Source organism: Anguilla rostrata, chromosome 1 (genome assembly GCF_018555375.3).
Source record: "Anguilla rostrata isolate EN2019 chromosome 1, ASM1855537v3, whole genome shotgun sequence".
NCBI lineage: Eukaryota > Metazoa > Chordata > Actinopteri > Anguilliformes > Anguillidae > Anguilla > Anguilla rostrata.
This window is the reverse complement of record NC_057933.1, coordinates 34,096,477-34,112,772: the sequence shown is the minus strand read 5'-3', so window position 1 is coordinate 34,112,772 and position 16,296 is coordinate 34,096,477. Positions and strand designations below refer to the sequence as shown.

General features: G+C 39.3%; 1 protein-coding gene across 2 annotated transcripts in view; it reads right to left on the bottom strand.

The window, feature by feature from the left end:
- Window positions 1-16,296, bottom strand: part of orc3 (origin recognition complex, subunit 3) — a 75,699-nt gene that overhangs the window by 27,823 nt on the left and 31,580 nt on the right. Inside the window, exons 8-11 of one of the 2 annotated variants that reach the window (XM_064335743.1) lie at window positions 15,976-16,078; window positions 13,405-13,518; window positions 12,427-12,560; window positions 5,932-5,995 (exon numbers count right to left, since the gene is read on the bottom strand). In XM_064335743.1, the coding sequence (XP_064191813.1) occupies window positions 5,932-5,995; window positions 12,427-12,560; window positions 13,405-13,518; window positions 15,976-16,078 (415 nt within the window). Of the gene's footprint in view, window positions 1-5,931; window positions 5,996-12,426; window positions 12,561-13,404; window positions 13,519-15,975; window positions 16,136-16,296 lie in introns of both variants that reach the window. The other variant, XM_064335733.1, reaches the window with a different exon arrangement.

Below are 16,296 nucleotides of genomic sequence, written 5' to 3'. Positions count from 1 at the left end.
AATCTTTAAATTTCTTCTTACGGTGAAGAGTGCCTGACCGGCAACCGTAGAAATGTGTTAACACAGCGGCAAAATTAGGCTATAACTAGAAATACCATCTTTGGGGAAATAAACGCTACGGTTGAGGGTCAGGCACTGTTCACGGTAAGAAGAAATTTCAGGTTTTTTTTTTATATTGCTTGTGTGCTGCGACGGAAACAACGATAGATTTACCCAGGTGCCACATCTGTTCAAAATGTAAACAAGTCAGGCCGTTTTCACGGTCTGGAAAAATTTTATGACAACGTGGTCATGTAGCTAACTTAGCTAGCTAGCCAAACAGTCAGTAACATAGACATATATACACAGACGCCGCATTGGCCTTCGGATCATACGTCAACGATTGAGTAGGATTGTAAGCATCAAATAACCTTGATTGTAAAGGCTAGCTTTGCTTGTTAGCTACCTACCATATTTAATGTTGCAAGAAAACATTGGTAGCTAGTTAACAAGCAAAGCTAGCCTTTATAAATGATGGTTGCAATCCTATGTTAGTTAGCAAGAAAATAGCTTGCAAGCAAATAGCAAGAAATCAAGCTTGTTCAAATGAAAAACGTTTCAGCTAAAATTAATAAGACATTCATTACTTTCTAGCCCGCTTGCCAGGTTAAAATTATTGTGGTTATGTTCAGTTTAATTCGTTCAAAATCAAAACACGACTTGCAAGAAAACATTGGTAGGTAGCTAACAAGCAAAGCTAGTCTTGACAATCAAGGTTATTTGATGCTTACAATCCCACTCAAGTTAGCAGCAATGCATTTATTACTTGCTAGCCAGCTTGCCAGGTTAAAATCAACTGTGGCAATTCCTTATGATAATGAATTACTTTCCACCACGTAAGTAATTCAGTTCATGTAAACCTTACGTTGATACACACTCCTCTCTTAAGCGTCTAGCAGCGATTATAGCCTAACTATCGAGATTCTAAGTAACTGGAGATAAAACTTTTTTTGTACTCCATGTAGATCATAAACCCTTGAATATAAAAACGACTTATTGAAATCGGTTGAGAAATGTTATAGTGCTTTTTATCCAGAAAAACCACAGCTCCCCCATTTACTTCCATTTGTTTTCAGGCCTGGATCAACATGGCGGTCACATTGACGTATCGCAGCAAGGGGCCAAAGCGGCCCCTTGTCTGTGGTCAGTAACACACACTTCCTTTGTGCCATTTAGGGATAATGTCAAGGAGAAAAGGTAGCCTACTGTAAAAGCCAAAAAACCTTAGACAGTTTTTTTAAATGTTTAAATGTACCCAGTATTCCAAGGCTTGTTGTATGATTCGGCAGCCAATCAGGACTTGAATACAAGTTTTTTGTAGAGTGCAAAAAATTTGATTTTAATTTAATTTCTTTAGTTGTTGTTGAAACCACAGCATTCAAAGACTGTACATTGTTGTCAGATTCTTTGTAAGACTCTGCTATGCTGTAAATAGTTGTTGATTTTTTTTAAAATGTGTGTTGAATAAATGACTTATTTATAACAACATTCACATTACGTACTCATATGTTCAAATCTCCAGTCAGCTTTTAGCACTGACTTAATGTAGGGCCCTATGGAATCGGTGTTATAGCTTTTTTAAATTCTCAATTCCGCGATTCCGTCCGTGATTCTGTTATCACAGAAACTACAGGGCCCTACCTTAATGCTGCCATCAGTCTGTCGCTGGCCCGCGCCGGGCCACCGGGCCCTGTCAAAAGATACTTGCCACCGGGCCTAACAACTTTTCTGGGGGAAACCCTGTATCCTAAGTGGGGAAAAACACTGATTACTGAATACCAAAATAAAAAACAAAAAGGGATTTCTGTGGAACTATAACACATTATTCTACTATAATTCTATAATTCAAAAATTATACCATGTCATTCTACTGTCAATATCTGCAACCAAATATGGAATAAATATACAATGTCACCATTGGTTTTACACAAAGATGTCCCTTTCAAGAACCAGTGGTCATTCATTGTTTTGAACAATCAATTTGAGAAATGAACACAAAATTAGAAAGTGGGGGTGGGTATTTACAATGACCACACAGAAAACCCTATTTTCTATTTATGTCAGTGGAACTCCTTTCAGTTTATTCGAAGTTGATTGGTAACTCTTATCATGAAGAGGACACTAAAAGTTTTCCAACAGCATGTTTCATTTTAAAATTATTATTATTAAGAGTGAGAGCCCCGCGCAATAGACAGTGTCCCTGATTGGTTCAAAGTTTTATAATATTGTCCAAATGATGCAATTACATTACATTACATTACAGGCATTTGGCAGACACTCTTATCCAGAGCGACGTACAACAAAGTGTATAACCATAACCAGGAACAAGTATGACGAAACCCCTAGAGAGAAGTACCGGTCCAAGTACAGGGAACAACCGCATAGTTCAACTTGGGCCCTGATGGTTAAACTGATTAACACTAACAACGAGAACGGCAACAACGCAATCTATGGAAAAATAAAAATAAATAAAAATACAAGTAGTCGTTAAGACAGGCGCAATTACTTAAAAATGACGTGGGGAGACTTTAGACCAACAAAAATTACATATTGCAACTGCATGTTCTTGTGGGAATAATTACTGACTGTCGTTTTGGCCATACTGGTTTGAATAGAATTACACTGAAACGGGTGGCTGAATGACCTATACTGGAGAAAACCACACTGGTGCTAGAGAGCAATGTCTCAAGACCATGAAGTAAGCTTCAGAAATGAAACGCTTTTTTGACCACTTACTCATGACATCGACCTCTCCTTAATGGTCAGTTAAAGAAAAACTCCAAATTTTTTATTTTGTAGAATGAGGCATCCTATTTCCAAACACATAGGCTAATTCCCATCTTTTGAAAAGCCACGGCTCAGAAAAATGTTGTGGTGTGTGATTTATTCTAAAATGTGCTGTGGAAAAGCTGTTTACAAGTAATGCTAGTGAACAGGCAAGCCTAAACTTTTTTCAAAAAGTGACGTGGTCATACATTGCCCATGCAACGTTCCAAAATAAAGTGGATATGGCAGCATTTTTTGAGGAATAATCAACTTTTTATCAGACATCATAGTACTTGTACTGTAGCTTGCATCTATTTAAAATGTTTAGACATTACATTACCTCAGAAGAACACAAAAGTCAGAACGCACAATGGACCGCACAAGAGTGCAAGGTGGCATTGTCTTGTAACACCACAAAAGAATTAACTTGTTCATCAAATACAAATTGCTGACCTCACATTTACATAGCATTAATGTAAAGAAAGCCATAAGCCAATCACCTTGGACTGGGAACTACTAGAATGCTGAAAACTGAATGGCAGTTATACCACAACAAGACACCTTCATTTTCTGTCAAGTTATTTCTGTAGAAATGATACACAGGCCAAAGTGTGCAGATTCATCTACATGGACATCAGAAATAGTTTAAAAAATGATGGCAGTAACTAGGAAAGCACACATGTAATTAAATTAAAGTGCTTTGCTGCCTGTTCATATCTGTGTGATAAATATCATGCACTTCCAATTTAGCAACCTCGCTTGCATGGGTCCATATACAGATCATAAACAAGAACTAGCCATAATGAAATGAAACTAGGTTATAAAAATACAGTTGGTGTGGAGATGAAATCTGAATAGAAAAATTGGGTCTTTAAGCCAACAAGCTGATTTGACCTTCTTGTGCAGACAAAAAATAAAAAATCTAATGAAACTAATGCAACAAACTTAATTCCTTAATTTTTGTAACATTACCACGCTAAAAAGTCAGAGGTAGCAGATCTTCCTGTGCTACATGGAACACTGAACTGAATTTATCATCTAATAAATTTCCAACCAAACAACACTAAGCACAGCTAGCACTGCTTTATGCATCAATAGCTTTATGGTGTGCAATCTACACCTCTGGCTGCTAATGTTAGCGAACTTAACTAGTTAACAAAGTTAGCCATTTTAGAGTAACTTAGGAGTTAAGAGTCACAGCGACATCCATTACACTGTGCAAAAGGGGCAAAAGTGTCATGTCACATTGGTCAATCAGAGTAAAAAGCTGTGGAAAATGCTCTGATCTGAGAAGTGTTTCCTTTCTCCTTCTTATACAATTCTGTGGTTCTGGCACACATTTGTTACCATTTATCACTCAAGTGGGTGCTACACCACAGGACCCTTTACAGTTCAAGTGAGCTTACCCATTTCACTGTGAAAAATGCCTTGAGATCCTAAAAGGCTGTACACAAATGCAATGCATTGTTAAAGTTGTATTATTTCATACAGTACCAGTCAAACATTTGGACATACCTACTCACAGAAGGAGTTCTATTTATTTTTACTCATTCCAACATTTTAGAATAATAGTCATCAAAACTATGAAATAAAACAAATGGAATTATGCAGTGACCAAAAAAATCAATCTTATATTTTACATTCTTAAAAGTAGACACCCTTTGCCTTGATAACAGTTTGGGACACTTTTGGCATTGTCTCAACCAACTTTATGAGGTAGCCACCTGGGATGCTTTTCCAGCAGTCTTGAAGGAGTTTCCATATATGCTGAGCACTTGTTGGCAGCTTTTCCTTCACTCTCTGGTCAAACTCATCCCAAACCATCTCTATTGGACTTAGGTTAGGTGACTGTGCAGGCCAGGTCATCTGATGCAGCACTCCATCACTCTCCTTCTTTGTCAAATGCTGTGCCTTCAATTCTAAATAAATTGCCAACAGTGTCACCAGCAAAGCACCCCCACACCATCACACTTCCTCCCCCATGCTTCACAGTGGGAACCACACATCCAGACATCATCCATTCACCTTCTCTGCGTCTCATGAAGACACGGCGGTTGGAACCAAAAATCTCAAATTTGGACTCATCAGACCAAAGGACAGATTTCCACTGCTCTGATGTCCACTGCCTGTGTTCCTTGGCCCAACGTCTCTTCTTATTCGTCTCCCTCAGTAATGGTTCCTTTGCAGCAATTCTACCATGAAGGCGGAGTCTCCTCTGCACAGCTGATGTTGAGATGTGTCTGCTGCTTGAACTCAGTGAAGCTTCCATTTGGCCCCTAATCTGAGGTGCTGTTAATTGCCGATTTCTGGGGCTGGTGACTCTAATAAACTTATCCTGTGCAGCAGAGGTAACTCTTGGTCTACCTATATTGTGGCGATCCTCATGAGAGCCTGTTTCATCATAGCACTTCAAGGTTTTTTCCATTGCACTTGAAGAAACTTTCAAGGTTCTTGAAATTTTCTAAATTGACTGACCTTCATTTCTTAAAGTAATGATGGACTGTCGTTTCTCTTTGCTAAGCTGAGCTGTTCTTGCCATATTACAAACTACTACAACCAGAAATGATGGCCTTCTACCAAATAGGGCTATTTACCACCCACCCTACCTTGTCATAACACAACTGGTAGGCATTAGGCATTAATGAGAAAAGACATTCCACAAATGATCTTTTAAAGGTACACATTTACTGTGCCTTCAAATTAATTATTTAATCATTTTGCTTCAACATTCTCCACCTCTAAATTTCACTGAAGTTCTAAATGAAAACTACTTGTTGGGCATTGCAAAATACATTTTTTATTTTTTTATCTTTAAAAATTAAAATTTTAGTTTGGAAAAGACATTCATACATAGGCATCAACTTCACTATTTTGTGTATTAATATATATATATATATATATATATATATATATATATATATATATATGTATATAGGCCTATACACACACACGTATATACATATACATATATATACTGTCCAAGAAACTAATATCAAGCATTTCAGCATAAGCCTTTAGATCAAAATGTCTTTAAGATCATGAGAAACATACATTCATTCAGGTGTCTCCAAACTTTTGACTGGTACTGCATATCTCCGTACAATATGCCAAGTTCAGTGAGGTTACCTTCACATGCTCATCACTGGTCAGCAGCTCCACTTGCTCCTGGGGCTCCTGCTGTTCTACAAACCTGTAATTGGAGCACACACCACAGAGGGTGATCAGAAGCCAACAGATTGAATTATATGTGTGAAGTAATCAGTCGTGGCTGCTAGGGTTGGGCCATTGCAAAAATTTTCAAACTGGTTTGATATTAAGCCAAATACTGGACCAGACCGGAAATACCGAATTGTACCACTAGGTGTCGCACGTGACTGAGCTGCTCCGGAGTAAAACATTATGAACACGTGAACTTTCCAGTGAACAACACACCATGCGCCGTGCACATCGTCTTCCCCTCCACCCACCTTTGATTGGTCTAATGAAATTTGATCTCCTTGTTGCTGGCCTCGGCACTAAATTGCCCACGGCCTGTCAATCTTTTTTTTTTTTTTTTTTTTGCACTCAGACACTAGTGGCTCCGTTTATAAACAAACATAATATTATGTTAATCACGTTGTCATATTGCTTATTACTAATGCAATACAAGTTGGATTTAGCGGCATTGGCACAGGTTGCTGATGTAGGCTACTTTCTAATTTTCCAGAATGTCTCAATGACAAATGCCGGTTCAGCTGGTTCGCATAAAATCAAACCGGTTTAAGCTCGTGCACCGGACCGGACCAGCAAACCCAGAAACTGACCCAACCCTAGTGGCTGCTGACCAGAATTTTTGGTGAAGCAAACCCACCGTCACACGTGGGATTTTTCCCCAACCCAATTGTTTTTTACTGTGAACACTGAACATTGGTAAATAACACATAATAGGCCTATGTTTCACTAATCTATGAAAATGTTTATGAATTAGTCTGAAATGCAATAAAGTGACAAGAGAATTTAGCTAGGCTACAGTAGCCTATATGAGGTGAATTGGCACTCTGCATGTGCAGACAACAGGATTCTGGAATTATGTTTGTGTACTATGAGATTTAGCCTACTTTGACCTAATGTTACCAATTACATATTAATTCGTGTCTCAATGGGAACCGCAATGTCAGTTTCATGTAGTTTCCTCCAAATTTTCTACTCCCATTATGCCCCCTAAATGCCAGCTCCTGACGACCCCAGAATTAAATCGCGTTAATCAACCTCTTGAGAAGGTCAGTTTCTCCACACTATTTTTGTTATGCTTTCCCAATTGGATACCTGCACCTTCAATCAAATGATCAGTTCTCACATTTCCCAAAAGACTCAATTAAACGGTTGCACTGACAGGACCTGTTCAAACTTACATAAATCATCAAATCAAAACCATCACTCCTAAACTTTGAACATCGATCTCCAGCAGCACACTTAAACACACATGACCTGCAATACATGTAATTCATCAGTAAGCTCTCGGTTAGCTAGTCACTGCACCTTGTCGGAACCATGAGTTTTTGAAACTCAGTCTCCCCTTTGCTTTCTTTCTTCATAATTTAAGGACTGAAAAGAATGCAGAATCCTATCCATGAAATGCCAAAAGCTAACGTAACCAAAATTGACCTAGTATAGGCTAACGTTAGCTAGCTTGTTAAATCACTAATGTTAGAAATTTGCTAGCTAACGGAGGTCTTGGTTTGCTGGAAAAACACAGGCTAACACTACAACACCAATGAGAAATGTTATAATCGACAATAAATACAAATAATCACCAACAATGTAACATCCATAAAAATTCTACAAATTATTATCCCAATAATCCATCTCTCACTCATTACATTACAGGCATTTAGCAGACGCTCTTATCCAGAGCAACGTACAACAAGTGCATTAGTTCAAGGTGCAGAGGTGCAAAAGAAACACACTAGAGTGAAGTAAAGATTGTAGTGCCAGAAGTGACCACATAGGACTCCAACCCTGTAGGGTAACCTGTTCAGCAAACAAACAATCCTGCCAAGTAAAAACTAGCACTGAAATCACATTTGCCTAATCAGAATCAGACAAAAACAATCCTGCCAAATAAAAACTAATGTGATCGCATTAGCCTAACTAGGTACACTGAGCTAAACTATAGGCTAGGGAGGGGTGGGGAGAGGTGCAGCCTGAAGAGTTGAGTCTTTAGTCTGCGTTTGAAGGTAGTCAGGTTCTCTGCTGTTCTGACACTCAAAAGTAACTAACTCGCCCCTACTACCCAACAAGCAAACTTGATGTTGAAAATGAATACAGCTAACTTGCTGGACTGCTGAACTCCTGTTTTGAATAGTTAGAAATTATGTTGATCACCAGGGTGAGAATGCACAAAAGAGCATGCATGATTGGAAGACTAGTGAAGCACCATTGATGTTGTCATATCTAGTGTTTAGATTATGGCCTTACAGAGAGAAACAGTGAATTGTATACAATATTATATAGTTTCTAAGAATGTGGCCAGCCCTCCCCTCCACAAGCATCAAAGCAAATGTGATTGGGGCAATTTAAAATTTGCCGATACCCTAATCTAGAGCAGGCGATCTATGGGTCTCATATCCTGCAGAGTTAGTCTCTGACAAGACACAGGAGACCACATCGGGGGTCAGAGACCCTGCATGGCTACATGCCTAACCTTTCCTTTTTAAGTTTGAATACAATCTGACATTTAAGTAACTGAGTGAAAATCTCAATGTCTATACAGATAATGGTGTTGAGGTCTGATTGTTGAAATTTCCATTTTTAGAACCAGTTTCAGTTTCAAGTGGAAACCAACGGTGTGTGATTAGGTTTTCATTATATGGAAAACATTGACTGAAAGTGGAGGTTACAGACTGAAACTGGCTGGCTTTGACAATTATCGGTCTACAAATATTATCCTGCTGTAGAAGTAGAGATACATTTCCATGCTGCTTATAGGTATTCAAGAGCTGAACATATGTTATGCTTAATCTTGTTAGAAAGAGTTAATTCAGGAATCTTTTGATAATAGTGTAAACACCTCACAGCTAGACCAATGAGGGTTTGTAGCTGGAGGGGAAGGCACCGCGTGTTTTCCCTTGGCTGGGGTGATTCCAAACCGGAGATGTTATTTATTTTTCTCTGTTCGTAAGAACAGGGCACAATTATACTTAAGAATGCACTGGTTCCGTTGCCGCGGGTCAGATATGAAGGCGTTGCTTCATATCCCGCTTAAAACTGAAACGGACCAGTAACATTCTTGTTACTCTCCGTTCGTAAACAGGGCTATGTTGTCATCAAAGATATATCTGACTTGTCGCCGGACTGTCAATATTCCAATCGGAGCATCAGAATACTCACGAATGCACGGAACACATCAAATATATCCATGACCACAGCAAGTAAGTGTAACAGTTACTATGGTTTTACTCTCGTAATAATCTGACTCCAAATGAAATAATTTAAAATTTGGTTTTAACTATACGTGGAACTTGGAGTGGTTACACTCGACTCTATCTTGTGCCATCATTCCTCAATATATGCTCCCGGGTTTAGCACTATTGTTAAATCTCAGTTCGGTGAAGGCCCCAGAGGGTAGGAGGCTGACCACCATAATACATGCCTTCCTTTGTGCATAGATAGTTATGAGCCCAGGACAGTGTGTATCTATCGGGCTCCTTAAGGCAAATTTGACAAGAACCGGCGTATAACGCCCATGGGTCCTCTTAAGCCAAAACACCAGAACCAATACAACACCAATCCCGTTAGCGGGCAGATCGTGGTCGCCTATCTAACTTGAAGACCTCACTAAAGACTTCCGCTGTACTAGACCCCTGATCAGTAGGTCCTAGTCATAATTGTCCCCCTGAGTATTTAATCGGAATTTCGGCTGAAAAGAAGATAAAATGGATGAGAGTCGTGAAGACCACGCAAATTAAAAATAAGAAGAATTTATTTAACAGGCAGGTAGGTCATTAGCTTCAAATTCACAATCAATTTAAAATATGGAAGGTTTTAAAACAAATATAGAGTAAAAAGTTCTTACCCAGCCTGTTTAGCTACACACGAAATCACAGAGTATGTGCAATGTGGGAAGTCGATTACGATCTTCCTTGTTCAGCTACGCATAGAACACAGTGCAGTGTGGGAAGTCGATTACGATCTTCCTAGATTGCTTTGTCTCCCTTCCTTTTAAGCCAAATCCCGCATTTGGTCTAGGCGGCATTGCCATAAATTAACCTGGACTAATGATAAAATCTGGAATTTCGGCCCCCACCATTTGGAGGCTGCTGTTAAAACAATTAGTGGGGAAATTGGGAAAATGAGATGATTACCAGAGAGGACATTCCATTGTGATAGTTTCAGAAACTCAGGGAAAAACTATGTTTTATTAAATGTTATTTGGTATGAAACATATTTCATTCAATTTCTTGAATTTCCCTGAATATGCCCATACCAAACATGTCCAGGGGATGTAATATTATGGTGCAGTTGTCATGAAAATACCCTTTTGTTGAACCATTTTACATGCAATCCATGTTATTACTACATAAGGCATAATACAGTAATATAATGAAAACATGTGCATGGTTTGTAAGGTTTTACGGGGTTTTTGAATATGATAAACAGATGGTTTAGAGTCCAGATCCAGAAAAGAAATAAAAAGTGTAATGGCAGAGGGGCCCACATAAGGGCACTGTGGTACTGTCCCGCGCAGTTCCCCCACCATTTGGCCAGAGGCCTGATGATCTTTTCACCCTTAATGGTCCCAACACACACACACCCACAACCCTAGACAAATAGACTAGTTCCCCTTATCTTAGTTGTGTCCAGATGGCAACATTCCAGAGAGCCAATGGTTTGCTCACACAACCATAAACAACCAGTCCAGTTCCCCTTATCTCAGTCTTGTCCAGAGGGTAACAGTCCAGAGAGCCAAATGGCCTGCTCATCCAGAGGAAGTCCGAGTAACCTATTGTTTTACCATACGGCTCTCGGGTTCTTTGAAGTATAGGATGAGTCCCAGCCTGCAGGCTCGTTCAAATGCCAGCCTTTTCTGGGTCCCAGTTTGACTCCACTCTTACAATAGCATAGCGTTAGCCCTGCTTCCAACAACATAAGTTTGCCTTGATCGATAAGGACACAGTCAGCTTTTAGGTAGGCCAGCCCATGTCATAGATGAGTCTGACCCCCTTCCTTTCCCTTCTACAGCTTAACTTGGCTATCACCCAATCAGGGCAAACATCCTCAAGTCATGCTGGGTAAGTTATGGTCACAGGAAAAAGGTGTGTTGTGTTTGTTTCAGAGCCTTGGAGAAAGAGTTTCTCTTTATTTTGATGGTGGTTCCTTGGTTGTGTGTTTTTAGCTGGTTTCCTTTCATCCTGTGGCGCTTAAACTGTAAGTGGATAACACTTTGACAAGGTCTGGCTTATTCACCTCTCTCTCTTTTCTGGTATTTCCAAATCAATTGTTTAATGTTTTGTACAATGTCTTCTCTTTTTGTAACTTAGAAGTAGTGAGCCTGAATACGCTCACTATTCAGGCTTTTCAAACGACGACTGAAGACTCACCTCTTCAGGCTGCACCTCTCCCCATCCCTCCCTTCCCCCCTGTAAATGACTAAACTTAGGGTTGTAACTAGGCAGCTGTTTCGTAGGTGACTAGGTGCATTAACTGTCTTAACGACTACTTGTATTTTTTCCATAGATTGCGTTGTTGCCGTTCTCGTTGTTAGTGTTAATCAGTTTAACCTTCAGGGTCCAAGTTGAACTATGCGGTTGTTCCCTGCACTTGGACCGGTACTTCTCTCTAGGGGTTTCGTCGTACTTGTTCCTGGTTATGGTTATACACTTTGTCGTACGTCGCTCTGGATAAGAGCGTCTGCCAAATGCCTGTAATGTAATGTAATGTAATGAATACAATAAAGAATGTATTATTTCAATTCATTAACCTAATTGACTGCTTCATACTGAATTCAATTATTTAATCTTAAAACCTGATATAGAGCTTGTTTTGACTTGCTGGTTGGTCTACCAGTTTACTGTAGACTGACCTATCAATGAATTCAACGATTTAATTGATAATTCTCATTTTATTAAAAAAATTATTAAATTAAATCACATAAAATATATTTTATTTGTAGGTTAATTGAGGGGTTCCTGGCAGGCAATACCACTGATGTTCAGTAATCAGAGTGCTGAATAGTTTAACAAGGGCATTGACGGTTGGAACTGCTGGAATCTGAAAACAACCCTATTTTTAATGAATCCTCACTTATCCCACAATGTACATTGTCTAGTGAAGGAGACATAAGTCTTGAGGGTGTCACTGTTCTTTTTTTTTTTTTTGCACGATACCAGGCATGTTTTTGAACAAATGCACTTTTTTTAGCTTTACAAGGAAAATAGCCATTGTGGTGATAATTCAACATTTAAGAAAGATATGTGGGGTGTATTACGCATGCTCTTTTAATTCTTTCTTTTTTTGGTGAAGCACTGCAACACCTGTTGTCATCGAGAAACCTCCTCTGGTAGTAATAAAGGTTGCCAAGGTTTGTATTTAGCAGTGTCCAGGAGGCCAAGCATTCAGCAGTGCACAGGAGGCTGAACATACCTCATGAAGGAGGGAAGCTGGCGAATGTTCTCCACCTCCTGGTGGTTTAGCTGCTGAGCTCTGACCACAGCCTCCTGCTTCTTACAGCACAAAACACTCAGAGGCTGGTCGTGGAAGTGCTCCAACAAAGAGAGCTGTGCAAGAGAACACAGGAAGACAGGTTAGCACACTGTGCCACACACACACACACACACAATGAAAATACATACACACAAAACACAACACAATTTGCACATCTACAAAATCTACAAAATAGGGATGGGTATGAGGAACGGGTTGATCAATTACTCTTCGGATACACGCCTACTCAAATCTTTTTCATTTTCTCATAAAGGCTATGTATGTTGGAACTTTTACATTTAATTACATTAATTTAATGTAGTCAACATAAAAAAATGCATTAAAATTGAGGATCTCCCTTCACCTAATGAACATAATAAAGCAAATATATATTTTGAAATCCATGTTTTGATTGAAATTATGGATTTTGTTGGTGAGCCACTGTATAAGCGGGACAAGGTCCGGTGTGGCTGAGCATTATGCAGTTTGAATGTCCTGTACTGAGCGAAATTGCCAGAGGAATTTACTACCTCCGTCAATCGCAAAACATCAGTTGTGTAGCAATTTTATGGGCGCATAATATTTGTGAAAATAAAATTTGGTGTCATATCTGACAATGACAGAAAAACACAAAAAAATAAGCATTAAGACTTTATGATAATGAAAAACCGTTGGTATTGACATTTAGTGTGCATGCATTTTCTATACAACCAGTGGTGCTGCCTGGCCAAGATGAGTTCTAAAAATAGATTCTTCCCCATACTAGGAATCGATTTGGAATCGCGCACATTATGCGATCCCTTGATTTGTGAAATAATTGAAAATCACCATCCCTACAACATAACACACAATACTAACAAAATGACACCTGCGTAGACATGCAATACCAATACAATGCATGCATGCATTCAATATCACCTGCAGGCCTTTGATGAAATTGTGCACGGAGAAGTCGTGGTACAGGAAGAGACCAACTAGCACTTGTAACACCTTACCGCTGGGCTTAAAGGGGAACTTCGGCGTTAAAACCAGCTGTGGAAAATATACCTTACATTAGTATCCCTAGTGACACAGCTGCTCACCTCAGTGTCCAGTGAAACAGAGAAACTGCAAAACCAACCTCAAGATCATGACCAACAACCAAGCAGGCTGCTGCAATGTCGGACAGCTCGTGTTTAGAAAACAGCCTACATGAAAGACAATATACTTAGACAGGGCAGACTTGTTCATGGTTCATACGATATTAAATTCTTACTAAGTAGCCTCTCTCTCCCACCTCTCTACAAACAAAAGACATATCTTTGGGCAATTAAGACATGCTGAGTCCATGATCTATCAACTCGGTTTGTATTGGTGGCGACACTTTTGTCCCATCACACTGAGCACCGGCGCTCCCCGAGTCCGTGTGCTCAGCTCGCTGCTGTTCACACTGCTAACACACGACTTTTCTGCCAAATCCAGCTCAAATCACATCATGTTTGCTGATGACACTATAGCGCTGGGCCTCATCAACAACAATGATGATGATGATGATGAGGAGGAAACTGCATACAGCATGAAACCCAGCATTGCCAGGCTGTGGAACAGCTTCTTCCCCCAGGCAGTAAGACTCATGAACACCTGACTGACACCTAACACTCACACACACATAGGCTGAATTTTATTTTGATGACGCTGGAACAAATTCAAACAATAATTAACTATTTTCAACAATAATAAAAAAATAATACAAAATATAATTATACATAATATAAAAATATATACATTACATAAAACTTTGAAATAAAATAAATACCATTATAAATAGCTATGCATACCACTGCTAAATATATATATTTTTTGTCATGAACTGAATGATTAGGCTACCAGCTATTGAAGCAGGTGACAAAGTCTACAGAATCCCAATGTATCAAACAATTTGAACAACAGTAGACTTAGTAAAACAATGGCTATATTTATATAGTCATAATCTTCATTATAGTAGTAGAATTTATACATAGTAAAGTTTGTATTTCATTACACAATCTGTAAAAAAAACACGTAACCTATTTGAAAAGTGTGTATTTGTTGGTTTCGGTTTCACTTTGCCCTTAATTGCATATCGTCCTTCATGAAAATGAACATCCCCATCCCCAGAAAGTACACTTTCACCTCCCAAACAATCATCTTCGTCATTCTGAAGTATTACAACTGCAGGGCTGCATACTCTGTGCTTCGTCTGTTTTATTAGTGATGCAACAGCCGACATTTAACGAAATAAAGTAGTGGTTTTCAAACGCAAATCTGGTTTATAGTCGGTTGATTTGACATCTGAATTGCAAGTCTCCACTACACAACAAAAAAGGGAAACAATCCTACATTCAAAAATAAGGGAGTTATTCAACATAGATGAAAGGGAGTGTTTTATGATGGCAACAGGCATCAACCGGGTTCAAACAGTTGATATTATACTGGTGCTTGTTTTCAAATTATACTGATTGTCTTTTAATCATGAGACCATCAATTTCATCAAAATTCTTCAAGTCTTAATGTGCAGGTAGAAATAGTTGTTTAAGGCCAGTCAGGTTGTCATATTCATTTTTGGAGGCAGCCATGGCTTCAAAGTGGAGGTCAGCATGCTATGACTGGTATTGATAGTAGAATGACATGGTGTAATTCCACAGGAATGTCTGCTGTTTATTTCACTGCTCACTTAGCAGCATTTTATGCCGCTGTATTGGAATACCATCGGCTACTGTTGGCTTCATTTTGATGCTATGATGAAATACAAATTTCGGTGCTGAAAGATGAACTACATGATGGCCACTATTGCCGAACGTGTTGTGCTTGGGGGGTGTAGTTGCAGATGACTGCAGGGAGGGGGTGCTTGTTCAATCGATAACCTGCACGACAATGGTGGCACTTAGAAACTCACTTCGTATTTAGCATTGTTGTAGTGTACTGTGTACAAATAAAGCTAAAATACAAAGTTTGTGGTTTCCACTCATAGTTTGGTTGCAGGAGAAAGTAATGTCTAAGTTAAGCAATCCAGGCACATTGGTGCACAGACCACAAGGAGGATTGCACAAAGGGGTTAACGACATAGCTGCATTCGCTGATATATCAGATGTGGGAACACAAGCCTGGTCTGGCTTTGTTCGGCAGAAATTAACAAAAATGGAATGGCTGCATCCTTGTTTTTTGATACTAGGAATCACTTTTACACCTGCACAATATTGGAAATTCAAGATTTACATTCAAAGCAAACTTACTGACGTGTGTGTGGGAACGGACACAGAACATGAGCAACTCCAATTAAACTTTGGTTGTCAAGCCCGAAAATGCAAGTATTTACAGGTCCATTATTTACTAATTTTGACTGAATTCAGCCTAAGGTGCTATTCTTTCATAGGTTAATAGGAGTTGGTTCAGGAGAGCACATGATACAAGTTTCAGGGTTTATGAAGCCTCAACTCTAGCATAGGTATGCATGAGTTCTGAGACAGCTACCTTGTCAATGACAGTGGCCAGGTGCTTGGTGCAGGAGGAGAACTGGAAGAGCTTGATGCACAGCAGGGATGTCACAGAATGGGCCAGCATGCGCTGAACAGTACTGAGGGATGTGGCGATGCCAAAGATGAACAGTAGGGGGAGCTGTTGAGTGTACTGGCTGTTTTTCAAGGGTAAAGTGAATAACAAAAAACACATTAGTCAAAGATTGCATGTATATATACATGTGTGCGTGTGCAGCTGGGCACCCTGATGCAAATTTAATCTAACAAGCAATTTGTCGACCAAGTCATCAACGCAGGAGGATTCAACATGTCACAA